The sequence below is a fragment of the Anomaloglossus baeobatrachus genome, chromosome 1 (genome assembly GCF_048569485.1).
Source record: "Anomaloglossus baeobatrachus isolate aAnoBae1 chromosome 1, aAnoBae1.hap1, whole genome shotgun sequence".
NCBI classification, from domain to species: Eukaryota; Metazoa; Chordata; class Amphibia; order Anura; family Aromobatidae; genus Anomaloglossus; species Anomaloglossus baeobatrachus.
The window spans coordinates 551,850,504-551,867,080 of record NC_134353.1 but is presented as its reverse complement, the minus strand read 5'-3'; the positions used below and the strand labels follow the sequence as shown (position 1 = coordinate 551,867,080).

Here is a 16,577-nt window from a genome sequence, read left to right as displayed (position 1 = left end):
CTGTGTGGAGGCATCAAAATGATTTTAGGGAATGTGTGATCATCATATTGTGCGTGAGGATTGTGGGCCATCATACTGTATGAGGAAGTTGTGGGTTTATTATACTATATGTGGGGCATCATACTGTATGAGAGGGAACCATACTTTGGGCGTTGAGGTGCCATCATACTGTGTGCGGGAACTGTGGTGCCATCATACTGTGCGCGAGGGCTGTGGGGAAAACATTGTGTGTGGGAGCATCACACTATGTGAGCAGTTTGTGGGGGAATTACACTATGAGTGGGGTCTGTGTTGATATGGTATGTCATGATGTATTTTACCTTCTCACTGTATTTGCTGTAATACTATGTCAGGATGTGATGTCACTTTCCTTTGGTTGTACTTACTGAACACTTTGAAATGTTTTGGGATGTAAGTAACCATACCTTCCCCCCATCTCCTGTGTCTCTGGGCCCATAATGCAATTATCTCTTGTCCACACAGCCAGGGGAACTTCTCATTGTTTCGTAAGCAGTGGATAACGCCAACTACACAAACCTGTAGACATCTCGGAGCCAACCTTCTAGAATCTTCTAGTGGGCCCAACCATTGCATAGACCCCTACCCTTGAGGGGCGGGCCCACGAGCTCAAACAATTCACTCCTGTTTCTAAATGCAGTTGGGAGTTGAGTTTTTGAAGAGGAAGGGAGCGAGATCTGAATCTGCGGACAGACCTCGCCGTCCAGTGGATTGTGTGGGATTTCTGGGACTCTGAAAAGGACTATTACGTTGTGATCTGGCACTTTGGATTATCGGGAGGTGCCCCCGAATCTGTTTTATTTGGACTTGTCGTGTGCTGTTCCTGTATTCCTGTTAGTAAACCTGTTGGATCATCCTCGGCCTGTTGTCTCTCTTTGCTCTGATGTACACCCCGTCACAAACTGGTGGCAGCGGCGGGATCAGAGCAGAAGAAATGGAGGACAACAGCCAATCGACGTCTGAAACCAGAACCTCAGGATACAGGAACTGGACTGTGGCGAGTCTACAAACAAAGGCCCGTGAATTAGGTGTCGGCTACAAAGGACTCTCTAAGGAGCAACTAATTGAGGCATTGGAACACGCTTGCCTGCAAGATGGCACCGAGGAACAATTTCCACAGCAAGGGGAGCAAAGACGGGAGCCGGAGGTGAATACCCAAAAAAGTCAATGGGTTGTGTGGTACAAGGAAAAGATGGCACTGCTTGGAGATGAGGCCACCATAGAAGATAAGAGGGAGGCCATGCGTGGAGCTGAAGAGAAGGAGCGCAGGATGGAGGAGATGGCATTGCTGGATAAGCAGCTCGCTGTGGAAGCCGCGAGAGGTTCCAGACAGACTGTAACCCCAGCACCCATCATGAGGGAACTTCCCAGAGTGTCCCGCAAAGACTTCAAGCAGTTTAATGAGGCTGCTGGTGACATTGAGGGCTTCTTCCAGGACTTTGAGCATCAGTGTCGATTAATGGAAGTCCCAGAAAGGGAGCGCGTCCGGCATCTGGTTGGGCTCTTAGAGGGTGGAGCTGCTGCAGCCTATAGAGCTATGGACCCTCGGTGGAACTGTGAGTATGCGGATATTAAACAGACTATTCTAGAACATTATGCTGTAACGCCAGACACTTACAGGACTCAGTTCCGTACTCTAGCATGTGATGAGGAAGTGTCCTTCAAGATGTATGCCCACAAACTCAAACATCTGTGGCATCGTTGGTTGGAGGCAGAGGAGGCCTTAACCTTGGAGACCGTCCTCCAGGTCCTCCTAAAAGAGCAGTTTTACTTCAAGTGCCCCGCTGAGATCCGGGAATGGGTGCGTGAAAGGAGACCAGCCACTGTGGAGGAAGCTGCAGCTCTAGCTGATGAGGCTCTCACCATCAAGCCTCAGTGGAAAAAACTACTACCCAGTGAGAAAAAAAAACACCAACCCCCCAACGCTGGTGGCCCCTGGTCCTTCTGGCCCCAATGTTCACCATCACCCTAGACCGTCAACTCATGGGGACCTTCGTGTGACTGTGCCTCGCATTACTCATGCTCCACCTTTGGGAATACGACGCGGAGGAAGAATCCCAGAGCGCAGATGTTATGGATGTGGGCAGCCTGGGCACATGCAATTCCAATGTCCAGGTGTTCGTAGACAGAACAGCTACAGACCGCCTTTGCCTGTTCATTACCTACAGACACCTTCACCAGGAGAAGAGCTGGATTCTGTGCCTGATGACTTGCCAAGTGACTCAGATATCCTGGCTCCCCTACCCGGAGTCTATGGGGTGCGAGCTCCAGCCACCTGTTCTTCTGATCTTCAGGACAAACATCTACAGGAGGTCGTGCTGGATGGCCAAAAAGTTGTTGGCTTCCGTGACACTGGGGCTTTCCTCACCATAGCTGATCCCCGAGTAATTCAACCACAAGCAATTCAAAAGGGACCAGGAATTGCCATTGAACTGGCAGGAGGTACCCAGAGATATATTCCAAGAGCGAGTGTGACCCTGGATTATGGCTTTGGGGCAAAACAATGTGTGGTCGGTGTGATGAGCGGCCTCCCTGCAGACGTTCTTCTAGGAAATGATGTGGGGAATCTTCATTGCCACTTTGTCGGTGCGGTAACCAGAAGTCAAGCCAAGAGAGCAGCCCATGTGGACGTGTACAACCCATCCATGGAACTGAGGCCACCAGAACTGCCATTACAGCCGGTGAGTGATTCTTCTTGTGGGGATAATATGAATGTTACTTGGGATAAAGTTCAGTTTAGACAAGAAGTAGAGACTGACCCCACCCTTGCTAGTTTTAGAACTCGGGCTGAAATAGGGCAGCTAGGGGAAAACGGAGAAAGAATTATCAGAGAAAATGGACTTCTGTATCGGGTTGCCAATGCCGACTCCCTAGATAAGCCCTGGACTTATAGCAAACAGCTGATTGTTCCTCAGAAGTACAGAATTCCCCTATTACACCTGGCTCATGACATTCCTACGGCTGGCCATCAAGGCAAAACCCGCACCGAGAGACGATTGACTCAAACTTTTTATTGGCTGGGGATTTCCCAAGCAGTGGCGCATTTCTGCCGAACTTGTGACATATGTCAGCGTAGAGGGCGACCCGGAGATCACCCAAAGGCACCCCTGCAACCGCTCCCTATAATAGAAGAACCCTTTCAAAGAGTAGCTGTTGATATCATTGGACCTCTGGCTAAACCAAGTAAATCTGGAAAGCAGTACATTCTCACCGTTGTGGACTACGCCACCCGATATCCAGAAGCCGTGGCCTTGTCAAGTATCTCTGCAGCCAAGGTGGCCGAGGCCTTGGTTATTATTTTTACCAGAGTAGGATTCCCCAGTGAGATCTTGTCGGACCAAGGCTCCCAGTTTATGTCAGAGTTGGTCCAGTGTCTGTGGCGCACCTGTGGAGTACGAGCGATCCGAACGACCCCGTATCATCCCCAAACAAATGGACTTTGTGAACGATTCAACGGCACTCTGAAGAATATGCTGAGGGCCTTCACGGACCGAGATTCAGACTGGGAGAAGTACCTACCCCATCTCTTGTTTGCCTATCGGGAAGTTCCCCAGGAGTCCACTGGGTTCTCCCCCTTTGATCTACTCTATGGAAGAAAGGTCCGAGGACCCTTAACCCTGCTCAAGGAATACTGGGAGGGGCAAGTTGAAGATACAGGAACCCCTGTTGTCCCTTATGTCCTAAAGCTGCGAGAAACCTTGGCCCAACTTGCTAGTTTTGCACAGAGTCATTTGCGTATGGCTCAAACCAGACAGAAGACATGGTATGACCGTAATGCACGCTATCGGGAGTTTGTAGAAGGACAACAAGTCTTAATGATTGTTCCCCATCGGCAGAATAAACTGCAGACCACATGGGAGGGTCCCTTCCGGGTTCTCAGAAAACTGAATGATACCAATTACCTTCTTGCTTTAGATGATCAGGGGCTAAGGCAAAAGACTGTCCATGTGAATATGATTAAGGAGTACCATGACCGGAACATTCCAATGATAGCAAGCTGTCGGTTGGCTTCAGAAGATGGTCAAGAGGATGAGGACTCTCTACCTGATCTCGTGGAAGCAGCGAGAGCCCCCTGGGAGATTACCTGGACTCCTTACAGAAAATCCAGATGCTGGAAGTGCTTCAACAGAGACGGGCTGCTTTCTCATCCCAACCAGGTCGAACCACCGTCACCCAACATCATGTGGACACTCAGGGCATCCGTCCCATACAACTGGCTCCTTACCGGGTACCTGAATCAGTTCGAAACACCATGCAGCACGAACTGGAGGAGATGTTACAGCTTGGGGTAATCCAGGCCTCCCATAGCCCTTGGGCCTCCCCTGTGGTGTTAGTACCCAAGAAGGATGGGAGTACTCGATTTTGTGTGGACTATCGGCGACTAAACGACCATACCGTCAGCGATCCTTACCCAATGCCTCGTATTGACGAACTTCTAGACCGACTGGCTGGGTCCCGATATGTCACTACCTTGGATCTCAGTAAGGGATACTGGCAGATCCCTCTAACGGATGAAGGGAGAGAACGGTCCGCTTTTATAACCCCCTTTGGTCTGTATGAATTTCTAAGCATGCCTTTTGGAATGAAAAATGCCCCGGCCACCTTCCAGAGAATGGTGGATCAGATCCTCCGGGGATGTGATGACTTTGCTTGTGCCTACTTGGATGATATCGCCGTCTTCAGCCACACATGGGAGGAACATCTGAATCAAGTAGCCATTATTTTGGACCTGATTCTTGCAGCCGGCCTAACTATTCGACCCGATAAATGCCAATTGGGGATGGGGGAAGTCCAGTACCTAGGACATAGAGTGGGAGGAGGGAAGCTCCGACCTGAGCCTGCCAAAATCCAGGCTATTAGAGACTGGCCTGTACCCCAAACTAAGAAACAAGTTATGGCTTTTCTGGGCACTGCCAGTTATTACCGAAAATTTGTTTCTCATTTCAGTACTGTGGCCAAGCCTCTTACCGACCTGACCAAGAAAACAATGCCCCGGCTGGTGATCTGGACTCCAGCCTGTGATGAGGCTTTTAACCGGCTGAAGGATGCTTTGATCTGCGATCCTGTCCTGGCTGCTCCAGACTACAAGAGGAGATTCATTGTGCAAACGGATGCCTCTGCTTATGGACTGGGAGCTGTCCTCAGCCAGGTGAATGCAGCTGGGGACGAGCACCCCATCGCCTATCTCAGCCGGAAACTGCTGGACCGAGAAGTGGCCTATGCAACTGTTGAGAAGGAATGTCTGGCTGTAGTGTGGGCCCTTAAGAAACTACGGCCGTATCTGTATGGACGGGAATTCACTGTGGTTACTGATCACAATCCCCTCACCTGGCTGAACAGAGTCTCTGGGGACAATGGACGCTTACTGCGATGGAGCCTGGCTCTGCAGCCCTATAACTTTACCATACAATATAGAAGGGGCAGCCAACACCAAAATGCAGATGGACTGTCCAGGCAAGAGGAGCCTTGAGTCCTGTCAGCCATGCCTGCGTGTACTTAACCAGCGACCTGTAGAGGTCCCTAGTACGTACACAAGTTGGGAGGGGAAGGAATTGTCATGATGTATTTTACCTTCTCACTGTATTTGCTGTAATACTATGTCAGGATGTGATGTCACTTTCCTTTGGTTGTACTTACTGAACACTTTGAAATGTCTTGGGATGTAAGTAACCATACCTTCCCCCCATCTCCTGTGTCTCTGGGCCCATAATGCAATTATCTCTTGTCCACACAGCCAGGGGAACTTCTCATTGTTTCGTAAGCAGTGGACAACGCCAACTACACAAACCTGTAGACATCTCGGAGCCAACCTTCTAGAATCTTCTAGTGGGCCCAACCATTGCATAGACCCCTACCCTTGAGGGGCGGGCCCACGAGCTCAAACAATTCACTCCTGTTTCTAAATGCAGTTGGGAGTTGAGTTTTTGAAGAGGAAGGGAGCGAGATCTGAATCTGCGGACAGACCTCGCCGTCCAGTGGATTGTGTGGGATTTCTGGGACTCTGAAAAGGACTATTACGTTGTGATCTGGCACTTTGGATTATCGGGAGGTGCCCCCGAATCTGTTTTATTTGGACTTGTCGTGTGCTGTTCCTGTATTCCTGTTAGTAAACCTGTTGGATCATCCTCGGCCTGTTGTCTCTCTTTGCTCTGATGTACACCCCGTCACATGGTACTCTGAGGGTTATTGTGGGAGTATCATCCATATATATTAGCAATTTTGGATATAATGGACTCAAAATACTAGGATCAAAAATGCATTGTTAGGTCTCATTCAGATGTCCATGTTGCTACTGAGTGGCTGCAGTGGTCCATTTCCGTTTGAGGAGAAAGAGAGAGGTACGACACTGGTTTTTCCTGCTCAAGTTGTCACATGCACGTGTCATGGCGGCATTAGACGCTGTTCACACTACAGATTCTGACACTCCACCCTATGGTTTCTCTGATTTCTGAGTTACACAGACAGGCTCAAGCATCGACCAGCGGCGTGCTCATTCATGGTCAGGGTAGCAAGATTTTACCTCTGCTAGCCTGCTGATTCCTCTTGGATCACATGTTGTTGGAAACCTAGCACATTTACAGTAAAAGAAAAGAGAAGGCTAGGCACTGCAAGCCCAGGTGCGTACTCACGAGTCTGTAGTTTTTCCTTGGATCACAGATCTCCAGCCGATCCCTGTGGTGCTCTGCCGAGGTATAGGAATCCAATATGAACTTCAAATAAGAAGGAATGGCGGCCACTCACTGGTGAATATTAACGGCAATTTTTATTGCACAATCTGCGGCATTGTTACAATGTAACCAGGGAGGGGGGAGTGCAGGGGCGCCGGACGACGGCCGTTTCGCACCGTAGCAGGTGCTTCCACAGGTCCGAATTAACAAAGTCAGATGAACCTCCCTCTTATGGAGGAGTCTGACAGGTGCAACTAAAAAGCTAAATAGCTGATACCAGATAACAACAGCGTAACAGTAGTATCCATATCACGGATGATCAATCAAAGTCGGATAAAGGAAACGAACACAGAGTATATAGATATAGTTATTAGCAAGGAATATGGCAAACATTTATCATATACACTTGCTCCCTCTTCTAATAGAAATGCATTGCTGCTGAAGCCGAGAAGGTCTTTTTTTATTTTATAATATATATAACAGTGTTTTACCTTCTACTTGTTTTTTTATTTTATTATTATTAAATCGTTTTAATGGTTATTTTTTACTCTATTTTGAGAGGATAAAATCTTTATACAAAAGAGAATATACTCTACTGTGCAGGAAAAAGAGAGCCAAAACCGCATGGCCCTTATGGGATCTAAACCTTCCCTATTCTGGGGATATCGCTTTAGTCAAAAAGTAGGGCTGATGACTGATTTTTTAGGATGGTCTCAAATAGCATTTATACCAATTCAACGTCGGGGGTACTAATTTTTATCAGGCTAAAAGGGGCCAAGAGAGGGAGAATAAACGGCTCTAAGGAGCCACAAGATATCCGAAGCCATAGGGCTGAGTGCTAGATTGAGGACTGACTCAGGGAAATGAATTACGGGCTGGACTACAAAGTCAGCGATTATGGATCTGCCAAAACAAATACTCTTTTCAAGAGGAAGATTTATGACAGTAAATATATACATGGATTTGATATAATATCTATATTTATTCTTTACTTTTTTATGCCCTACTTTTAGTTTAAAGGTATCTGACTTCTGCTGGGGGGCTTCTCTCCTACCGTTAAACAGGAGAACTAAACACGCTAAGTGTCCGTTATAGAAAAACGGACATGTCGTTACGGTCATTGAGTCCCAAAGGACCCAATGCCTTAACGTCCATAATGAGGCGCGATTCCCTCTGTAAGAGTTGTCTATGAGTATCGCCACCTCTTCCAGATGGGGTGATCTTAAATACACCCGCAAAAGATAGAACATCTGGATTACCTGCGTGATGTTCTCTGATGTGCCTAATTAGCTTGGGAGACCCTTTACCTGTTAAGATGGAATTGTAATGTTCTCGAAAACGTACGTATAGGCAGCGTATGGTTTTCCCTATATAGAAGAAGGAGCAAGGGCAAAAGATTACATATACAACAAATTTGGTCTTGCATGAGATGAAATGTCTGACGGTGAAGTTATGTTCACCGATATTTATGACTTTAGCCGTCAGATGGAAGGAGCAAAAATTACAGTCCCCACACCTGTAGTTACCTAAAGGTTGGGCACGATCCAACCATGTTTTTTTGTGGCTGGTAAGCCTGTTCTGTACCAGTAGGTCTCCCAAATTTTTGCTCCTTCTATATGTCACCAGTGGTCCTTTTTTTGCCCTAGTGGATAAATCAGAATCCTCCTCTATTAAGTGCCAGTGTCTTTTTTTTTTTTTTTTTTTTTTTTTTTATACTGGATCGAATAATGCTGTCCATTGGGCCAAACTTGAAGCTAAAAAGGAATCTACCAGAATTTTCTTCCCCAGTTTTTCTTTGTTTTTTATTAGTAAATGCGGGGGGTCTGGAGTTGGAACGGAGCCGGGCTTTTTCAATAACATCAAGTGGGTAGCCCCTGTTCTGCAATCTGGTTGCTAAATCAGCACTCTGCTCCTCGTATTTTTTCTTATTGTTGTTAATCCTTTTTATACGCAGGAATTGGCTAAATGGGAGGGACTGCTTGGTATGGGATGGGTGGTAGCTTTCATAGTGCAATAATGAATTCTTGGACGTGGGCTTCCTAAACACTTCTCGTGTTAATCCACCATTTTCTAGTGTAAGCCTTACGTCCAAGAACTCCAGCACAGTACCTCCAAACACGCTAGTGAACTAATATTCACCAGTGAGTGGCCGCCATTCCTTCTTATTTGAAGTTCATATTGGATTCCTATACCTCGGCAGAGCACCACAGGGATCGGCTGGAGATCTGTGATCCAAGGAAAAACTACAGACTCGTGAGTACACACCTGGGCTTGCAGTGCCTAGCCTTCTCTTTTCTTTTACTGCTTGTGTGGACTGTCTCTTGGCTATAGAGCACGCAACCCGTTACAGATTAAAAAGGTGTGCATTTACTCATACACAATGGATGTCGCGGATGTTGATATCACAGATCCTGAGGATACCAATATTTTTTCAGGGAGGGAGGATGCAGTAGCGTTTTTTACTTGTTGCAACAGCGCTGCAGATACAGAAATCCTAGGAAACAAGAGTCTTGAAATGAAGATAGGAAACCTGGCAGAGAAAGAGATAGGATTATTTTGGACTGTGCAATCCTTGAGAGCCTATACGGACTGCCAAAGAGTACCTCGAGGACTACGTGTCCTAAAGAATATTTCATTCTACCAAGAGGATGCAGCTTTTGTGTCTGAATGGGAACAAGTCCAACAGGAGTGCTCATTGCGATTCTTAAGCTTAGTGCTAAAAAAGAATGAATCCGAACACACCATAATCACAGAAGAACTGCTGAGACTCTGTAGAGAATTGGAGGGCAGATTGTCTAAAGAGGACTGGTCACTATTCCTAAAAAAAACTGGATAAAAAACTAATTCCTTTACAAAATCAAATAAAGGAAAGGAAACGGGAGAAGTTCTTGCGGGACAAATCTGACTACGAATTAAAAAGGATTTTTTCATGGAAAAAGACACCTAGGAACTTTTCTGCCACTTTTAACTATAATAAAAAATCTAAAAAAAGATTATACAAACAAAACCAAAATGAAAAAAGGAATGCTTGGACGACCGACTCAGATTCGAGTGGGGTAGAGGATTTACCACCTCCTAAGAGAAAAGCGAGCATGGTCCCCACAACTAGTGCCTTTACAACGGCCCCTTTGGAAAGAGGACAAGGAGAGGAAGGGGCAAGAAAAAATCTCTTTACGGACAAAAAGAAGCAGGTGTCATGGAGAGATTAGATACCTATACCTCTAAGGAAAACACCATCTGGAATTTATCCTCTCATAACCTGGATATTCATATGATAGCTGTGCTTAATAAAGGACTGAATTATTGCATACCAGAGACCTTTAACTTTTCAGATTTTCAGATTGACCTTTTTAAAAGCTGTCGCAAAATGCACCTAGCTAAATTTTATAACAATAAGAGTGAACCCCAACCAAAAACAATCCAAGGGGAGAGCCCGGTAACAATTGGCCCATTGGGCTTTTTTGGTCCAAAGAGCGCATTTGGAGATATTAGTGAGGATGCGTTGCTGCTATCTGAGCTGAGCGATGAAAATCTCGATGCTCCCGTTAGCAACAATGGGGTTCAATGTAGTAACCCACCCTTTAGAGGAGGCCTAAAATCTACCTTCATTCCTCCAACTGCACCTGGCAATGTAATAGATCTGTTTCAAAATTTGGTAAACAAGGATATAGAGGCACTGAACTACCCCGAAGCTCCAAAGAATCTGACCTATGCAGAGGATAAGGCGTTAAAAATTATTCAATCTTGGGACGACATCGTTATCCGTAGACCCGATAAGGGAGAGGGCACGGTCCTCTGGCCTAAGAAATTGTACATGGAGGAGGCAGACAGGCAGTTAGGGGATTCCTCTGCATATGAAAGAATTATGTTTGATCCCACAAATAGATATAAGGAAAAACTTCGGTCTTTCCTGAACAATAAGGTTGTAAATGGTTTTCTATCCAGCAAAATGGCAGAAAAGTTATTACCTTTGTACCCACAGAAGCCACATTGGTACTGCCTACCTAAAATCCACAAACATAGTGAAAAACCACCCGGGCGCCCTATAGTCTCGGGTATAGGCTCTGTTTTTGAGCCCCTATCCGAGTATATAGATTGGCTTCTCCACCCATTGCTGGCTAGAATTCCATCATATGTTAGGGATACTGGCATGTTTGTCTCCACCTTGGATACTTTTGAATGGCAGGAGGGCTTTGCCATGGCTTCTATCGATATAGAAAGCCTATACACTAGAATACCCCAAGATCAGGGGGTCCAGATCATTAAACAACTAATTGTTAATCTAGGTATAGAACATAATATGGCTTGCTTCATAGAGGAAGCATTAAATCTGATTTTGAAGCATAATTCTTTCAAATTCGGGGAACAATGGTTCCATCAATGCGGGGGTACCGCGATGGGTACCCCCGTAGCTTGTTCATTCGCAAACCTTTTCTTGGCTTCAATGGAAGACACGGTTTACAGCACCACTAACCCCTTTTTGAAGCACATAAAAAAATATCTCAGATACGTGGACGATATTTTTTTGGTCTGGGATGGGTCGGAATCAGACTTTCAGGACTTCGTCCAGTTCTTAAATGAAACCAACACCCATAACATGAAGTTCACTAGCGTGTTTGGAGGTACTGTGCTGGAGTTCTTGGACGTAAGGCTTACACTAGAAAATGGTGGATTAACACGAGAAGTGTTTAGGAAGCCCACGTCCAAGAATTCATTATTGCACTATGAAAGCTACCACCCATCCCATACCAAGCAGTCCCTCCCATTTAGCCAATTCCTGCGTATAAAAAGGATTAACAACAATAAGAAAAAATACGAGGAGCAGAGTGCTGATTTAGCAACCAGATTGCAGAACAGGGGCTACCCACTTGATGTTATTGAAAAAGCCCGGCTCCGTTCCAACTCCAGACCCCCCGCATTTACTAATAAAAAACAAAGAAAAACTGGGGAAGAAAATTCTGGTAGATTCCTTTTTAGCTTCAAGTTTGGCCCAATGGACAGCATTATTCGATCCAGTATAAAAAGACACTGGCACTTAATAGAGGAGGATTCTGATTTATCCACTAGGGCAAAAAAAGGACCACTGGTGACATATAGAAGGAGCAAAAATTTGGGAGACCTACTGGTACAGAACAGGCTTACCAGCCACAAAAAAACATGGTTGGATCGTGCCCAACCTTTAGGTAACTACAGGTGTGGGGACTGTAATTTTTGCTCCTTCCATCTGACGGCTAAAGTCATAAATATCGGTGAACATAACTTCACCGTCAGACATTTCATCTCATACAAGACCAAATTTGTTGTATATGTAATCTTTTGCCCTTGCTCCTTCTTCTATATAGGGAAAACCATACGCTGCCTATACGTACGTTTTCGAGAACATTACAATTCCATCTTAACAGGTAAAGGGTCTCCCAAGCTAATTAGGCACATCAGAGAACATCACGCAGGTAATCCAGATGTTCTATCTTTTGCAGGTGTATTTAAGATCACCCCATCTGGAAGAGGTGGCGATACTCATAGACAACTCTTACAGAGGGAATCGCGCCTCATTATGGACGTTAAGGCATTGGGTCCTTTGGGACTCAATGACCGTAACGACATGTCCGTTTTTCTATAACGGACACTTAGCGTGTTTAGTTCTCCTGTTTAACGGTAGGAGAGAAGCCCCCCAGCAGAAGTCAGATACCTTTAAACTAAAAGTAGGGCATAAAAAAGTAAAGAATAAATATAGATATTATATCAAATCCATGTATATATTTACTGTCATAAATCTTCCTCTTGAAAAGAGTATTTGTTTTGGCAGATCCATAATCGCTGACTTTGTAGTCCAGCCCGTAATTCATTTCCCTGAGTCAGTCCTCAATCTAGCACTCAGCCCTATGGCTTCGGATATCTTGTGGCTCCTTAGAGCCGTTTATTCTCCCTCTCTTGGCCCCTTTTAGCCTGATAAAAATTAGTACCCCCGACGTTGAATTGGTATAAATGCTATTTGAGACCATCCTAAAAAATCAGTCATCAGCCCTACTTTTTGACTAAAGCGATATCCCCAGAATAGGGAAGGTTTAGATCCCATAAGGGCCATGCGGTTTTGGCTCTCTTTTTCCTGCACAGTAGAGTATATTCTCTTTTGTATAAAGATTTTATCCTCTCAAAATAGAGTAAAAAATAACCATTAAAACGATTTAATAATAATAAAATAAAAAAACAAGTAGAAGGTAAAACACTGTTATATATATTATAAAATAAAAAAAGACCTTCTCGGCTTCAGCAGCAATGCATTTCTATTAGAAAAGGGAGCAAGTGTATATGATAAATGTTTGCCATATTCCTTGCTAATAACTATATCTATATACTCTGTGTTCGTTTCCTTTATCCGACTTTGATTGATCATCCGTGATATGGATACTACTGTTACGCTGTTGTTATCTGGTATCAGCTATTTAGCTTTTTAGTTGCACCTGTCAGACTCCTCCATAAGAGGGAGGTTCATCTGACTTTGTTAATTCGGACCTGTGGAAGCACCTGCTACGGTGCGAAACGGCCGTCGTCCGGCGCCCCTGCACTCCCCCCTCCCTGGTTACATTGTAACAATGCCGCAGATTGTGCAATAAAAATTGCCGTTAATATTCACCAGTGAGTGGCCGCCATTCCTTCTTATTTGAAGTTCAAACCTAGCACATTTGTTTCCTGCCTTTTTAAGATGGTGGAATCTGTCTTCCCACGCTGACTATAGATTATTGCTGTGTTGGTCTGGGTGCTGTTGTGTCCCGGGCTGCTGATTATATTGTGTGGTGCTTGGAGTTGTTGTGGAAGTTCTCCTTTCATATTATTCCCTCTCTGCTTTTATTTCCTCCTTACCTCTTATTGTCATATACCTCTGTGTGAGTGTGCTGTGAGATTGAGTTTTGGTTTCCCCTTCTCACTCCTGTCCCGGTCCTCCCCTGAGGATTGGTCGGGGGAGAGGGTATAAGATCAGTGCTGGTCAGCAGCAGGACCTGTAAGGCGGCTCAGTCAACCTCAACTTCAGAGGTAATTCTGAGATCAGGGATAGATAGGGTCCCCCTAGCCTTAGGTTCAGTCTAGGAGCCCCTGTCCCCAGCTTTCCCCATAAAATGCGTGACACAAATCTAATGTGACTGCTGCAGCCAATTAATGGCTGCTGACTGGCTGTAGCGGTCACCTGACATCCTCCAAGCAGAGGTAAAAGCCAGGAGTCTGGTAGAGGACACTTGCAGAAAAACAGAAAAGTGAAAGATCTCCATTAACTGAGTTTGAGCTTATTTGTGTGTGTTAGGACCACCATGGGACATATTTTAAATTAAGTAAAAAAGTTATAAAAAAAAAGTACATGGTGTGAACAGCCCAATTAAGATTGCATGTTACTCTGAGACATTGTGGTGGGTCTCATTGACTGGAGTCTATTATATCATAGGTTTCCTCTGGGGGAAGTATTGTGGAAATTCATTTACAGTACATATCCAATGAAATGGGATTTCTGGGATTATGAACATGGCTCTATAGGAAATTAATATTAACTGGCATTAAATGATTTAAAACCGGTGAATGTTTAAATGATAAAATAATTAATGCTGTATAAGAATATTATCCTGGGTGTAAGGTTCCCATTTTTTTCAGTACAATATGGCCTCTCAATTTTATTTATTTTAAGGCACATAGGAAAAGTGGCTGGTGGATGTAAAAATACCAGGAAACAAAGAAACCTAAATTTCCTGGCAAACGATTTCTTCCTTTAAAAGGAATCTCAATTCTCAACGGAAGACATATAGGTAAACAAGTATATTGTGTGCAAGACACATTTTGACATAACACTTTTATTTTCTAAAGAACGTTTCCTATTTTGAAATCTAATAAATCATGTATAATGAAAAAAGACAATAAAAGAAAGCCTGGCAAAATAGTGACGGAATTGCACAGGCAATGTCATGCGTCTGAGGACTGGGTAAACCTGAATATGTAGACCTTCGTATGACAAACTATCACTTACTGTCCATGCTTTCTTCTCGCTTTCTTAATTCTTTGTACTTTTGCTTCTTTTCCCCTAAGATGAAAAAGAGTGGAAACAGGTTAATGACCAAGGCCTTATTGTCTGAAGGTTGTTCACAACTGTATAGACTTTTCTAGGGTTCTATTGTAGCTGCATATGCCTCTGATTTTATTAAAAGAAGCACCTGGTAAAAACAAATTTATTTAAAGGGATTTTCCACCCATTTTTTTTCGTTTAGGTATGCTTTAAAGGCCGCTTTACACACAACGATATCGCTAGCGATCTCATTAGCGATGTGACACACCCAGATCGTAGTTACGATTTGCCGAGATCGCTCATAGGTCATTTTGTAGCGGTCACACGTACACATCTCACAAACGACGCTACATTGTTCAGCGATATATTTTTTGACCAAGGCGGTCGTGTGGATGTTGTTCGTCGTTGGCAGGGTGTCAAACGTAGCAATATGTCTGCTGCGTTCCAAACGACGAACAATATTTTTAAACTGAACGACGTGTCAACGATCAACGATTTTCACCCTATTTGCGATCGAGTCACAACTAGGTGTCACACGCAACGATGTCGCTAACAATGACTGAAGTGCGTCACGAAAACCATGACCCCGACAACATATCGTCAGATAAATCGTAGCGTGTAAAGCGGCCTTAAGAGTGTTGTGAAAATAAAAAATAGCATCAATTCGCCTACCGATTCTCTGCCGCTCTTGCTCTGTAGCCACAGAAGTGAGCCTCTCCTTTAACACCTTGATTCCCTGGTGAGTGGTGAGGAATTGACACTATGGCTAGGAATCTCAAGGTATACCTCTACAAAGTGATATAGTACTTTGTAACCCTGACAATACTCACCTCAAGGTAAAGTATTAGTATATAATATACACTTACAGGCACACAGATTTAAACACCTACATGTCACATCTGAAGTACCCAAATTTTGTTTTTCAACTGAAATGCAGATGAGTTAAAGGGAATCTGTCAGCAGGTTTTTGCTACCTCATCTGAGAGAAGCATGATGTAAGCAAAGAGACCCTGAATCCAACTATGTATCTCTTAAATTACTAGGTGCAGGCAATCAGAATTTTTAGATTTAGTATGTAGAAGAGATGCCACTGCTGACACCAGGCTCTCAATAGAGATTGAGTATAGACAGAGAGGTGTCAATCAGAGGAGGGGGCGCGCCAGACTGCAATGCGCGTGACATTGTAGTCAGAGCAATGAGAAGGGTCCTGCTGCTTAACACTAGAACTACTGAGGTAGTCATTTTGACTACTTTGCACCATGTATTTCTATATAGGTGTCACGAGTCCAGTAGTTCTAGTGTTAAACAAACAGCAAATAAACAGATCGGAGGTTGACAAGACAGGCATCCCTGAATTATATCTTTTAACCCTTGCAGCATGCAGTCTTCTGATTGCATAGCAAAAACCTGCTGACAGATTCCCTCTTAAGAGGATGTGTCCTCAGATTTCACAATATAATCTGTATACATCATGGAAAAGATCACCTGGTCCAGTTGAGGATAAGATTTTATATTTAATAGGGGCACAAACTGACAATGAGAATGGGTTGTCCGAGTAGTGGATAACCCTTTAATCCTATCGAAATGTTGTGGAAGGACCTGAAGTGCACAGCTTGTGAGAGAAAACCTAACAACATAACAGAATTGATGTTGTTTTGTAGGGAGGAATTGGCCTGCCCAAGCGGATTAATAACAAATGACAGAATGTTAATATACAATTACCACACAAGGGGGCCACACCACATATTGAAAAGAAAGGTTCATAAACATTTGCTACTCATAGACCTAAAATGACAAAGTCTAATCATTTAGACTTGCTTGTTTTTTATCTAATTTTAGGATTTGTG

General features: G+C 44.4%; 1 protein-coding gene across 3 annotated transcripts in view; it reads right to left on the bottom strand.

The window, feature by feature from the left end:
• The window catches only part of IFT74 (intraflagellar transport 74), a 191,647-nt gene that overhangs the window by 33,831 nt on the left and 141,239 nt on the right, over window positions 1-16,577 (bottom strand). For all 3 annotated transcript variants that reach the window (XM_075316873.1, XM_075316866.1, XM_075316880.1), the window contains exon 14: window positions 14,695-14,748. In XM_075316873.1, the coding sequence (XP_075172988.1) occupies window positions 14,695-14,748 (54 nt within the window). The remainder of the gene's footprint in view (window positions 1-14,694; window positions 14,749-16,577) is intronic.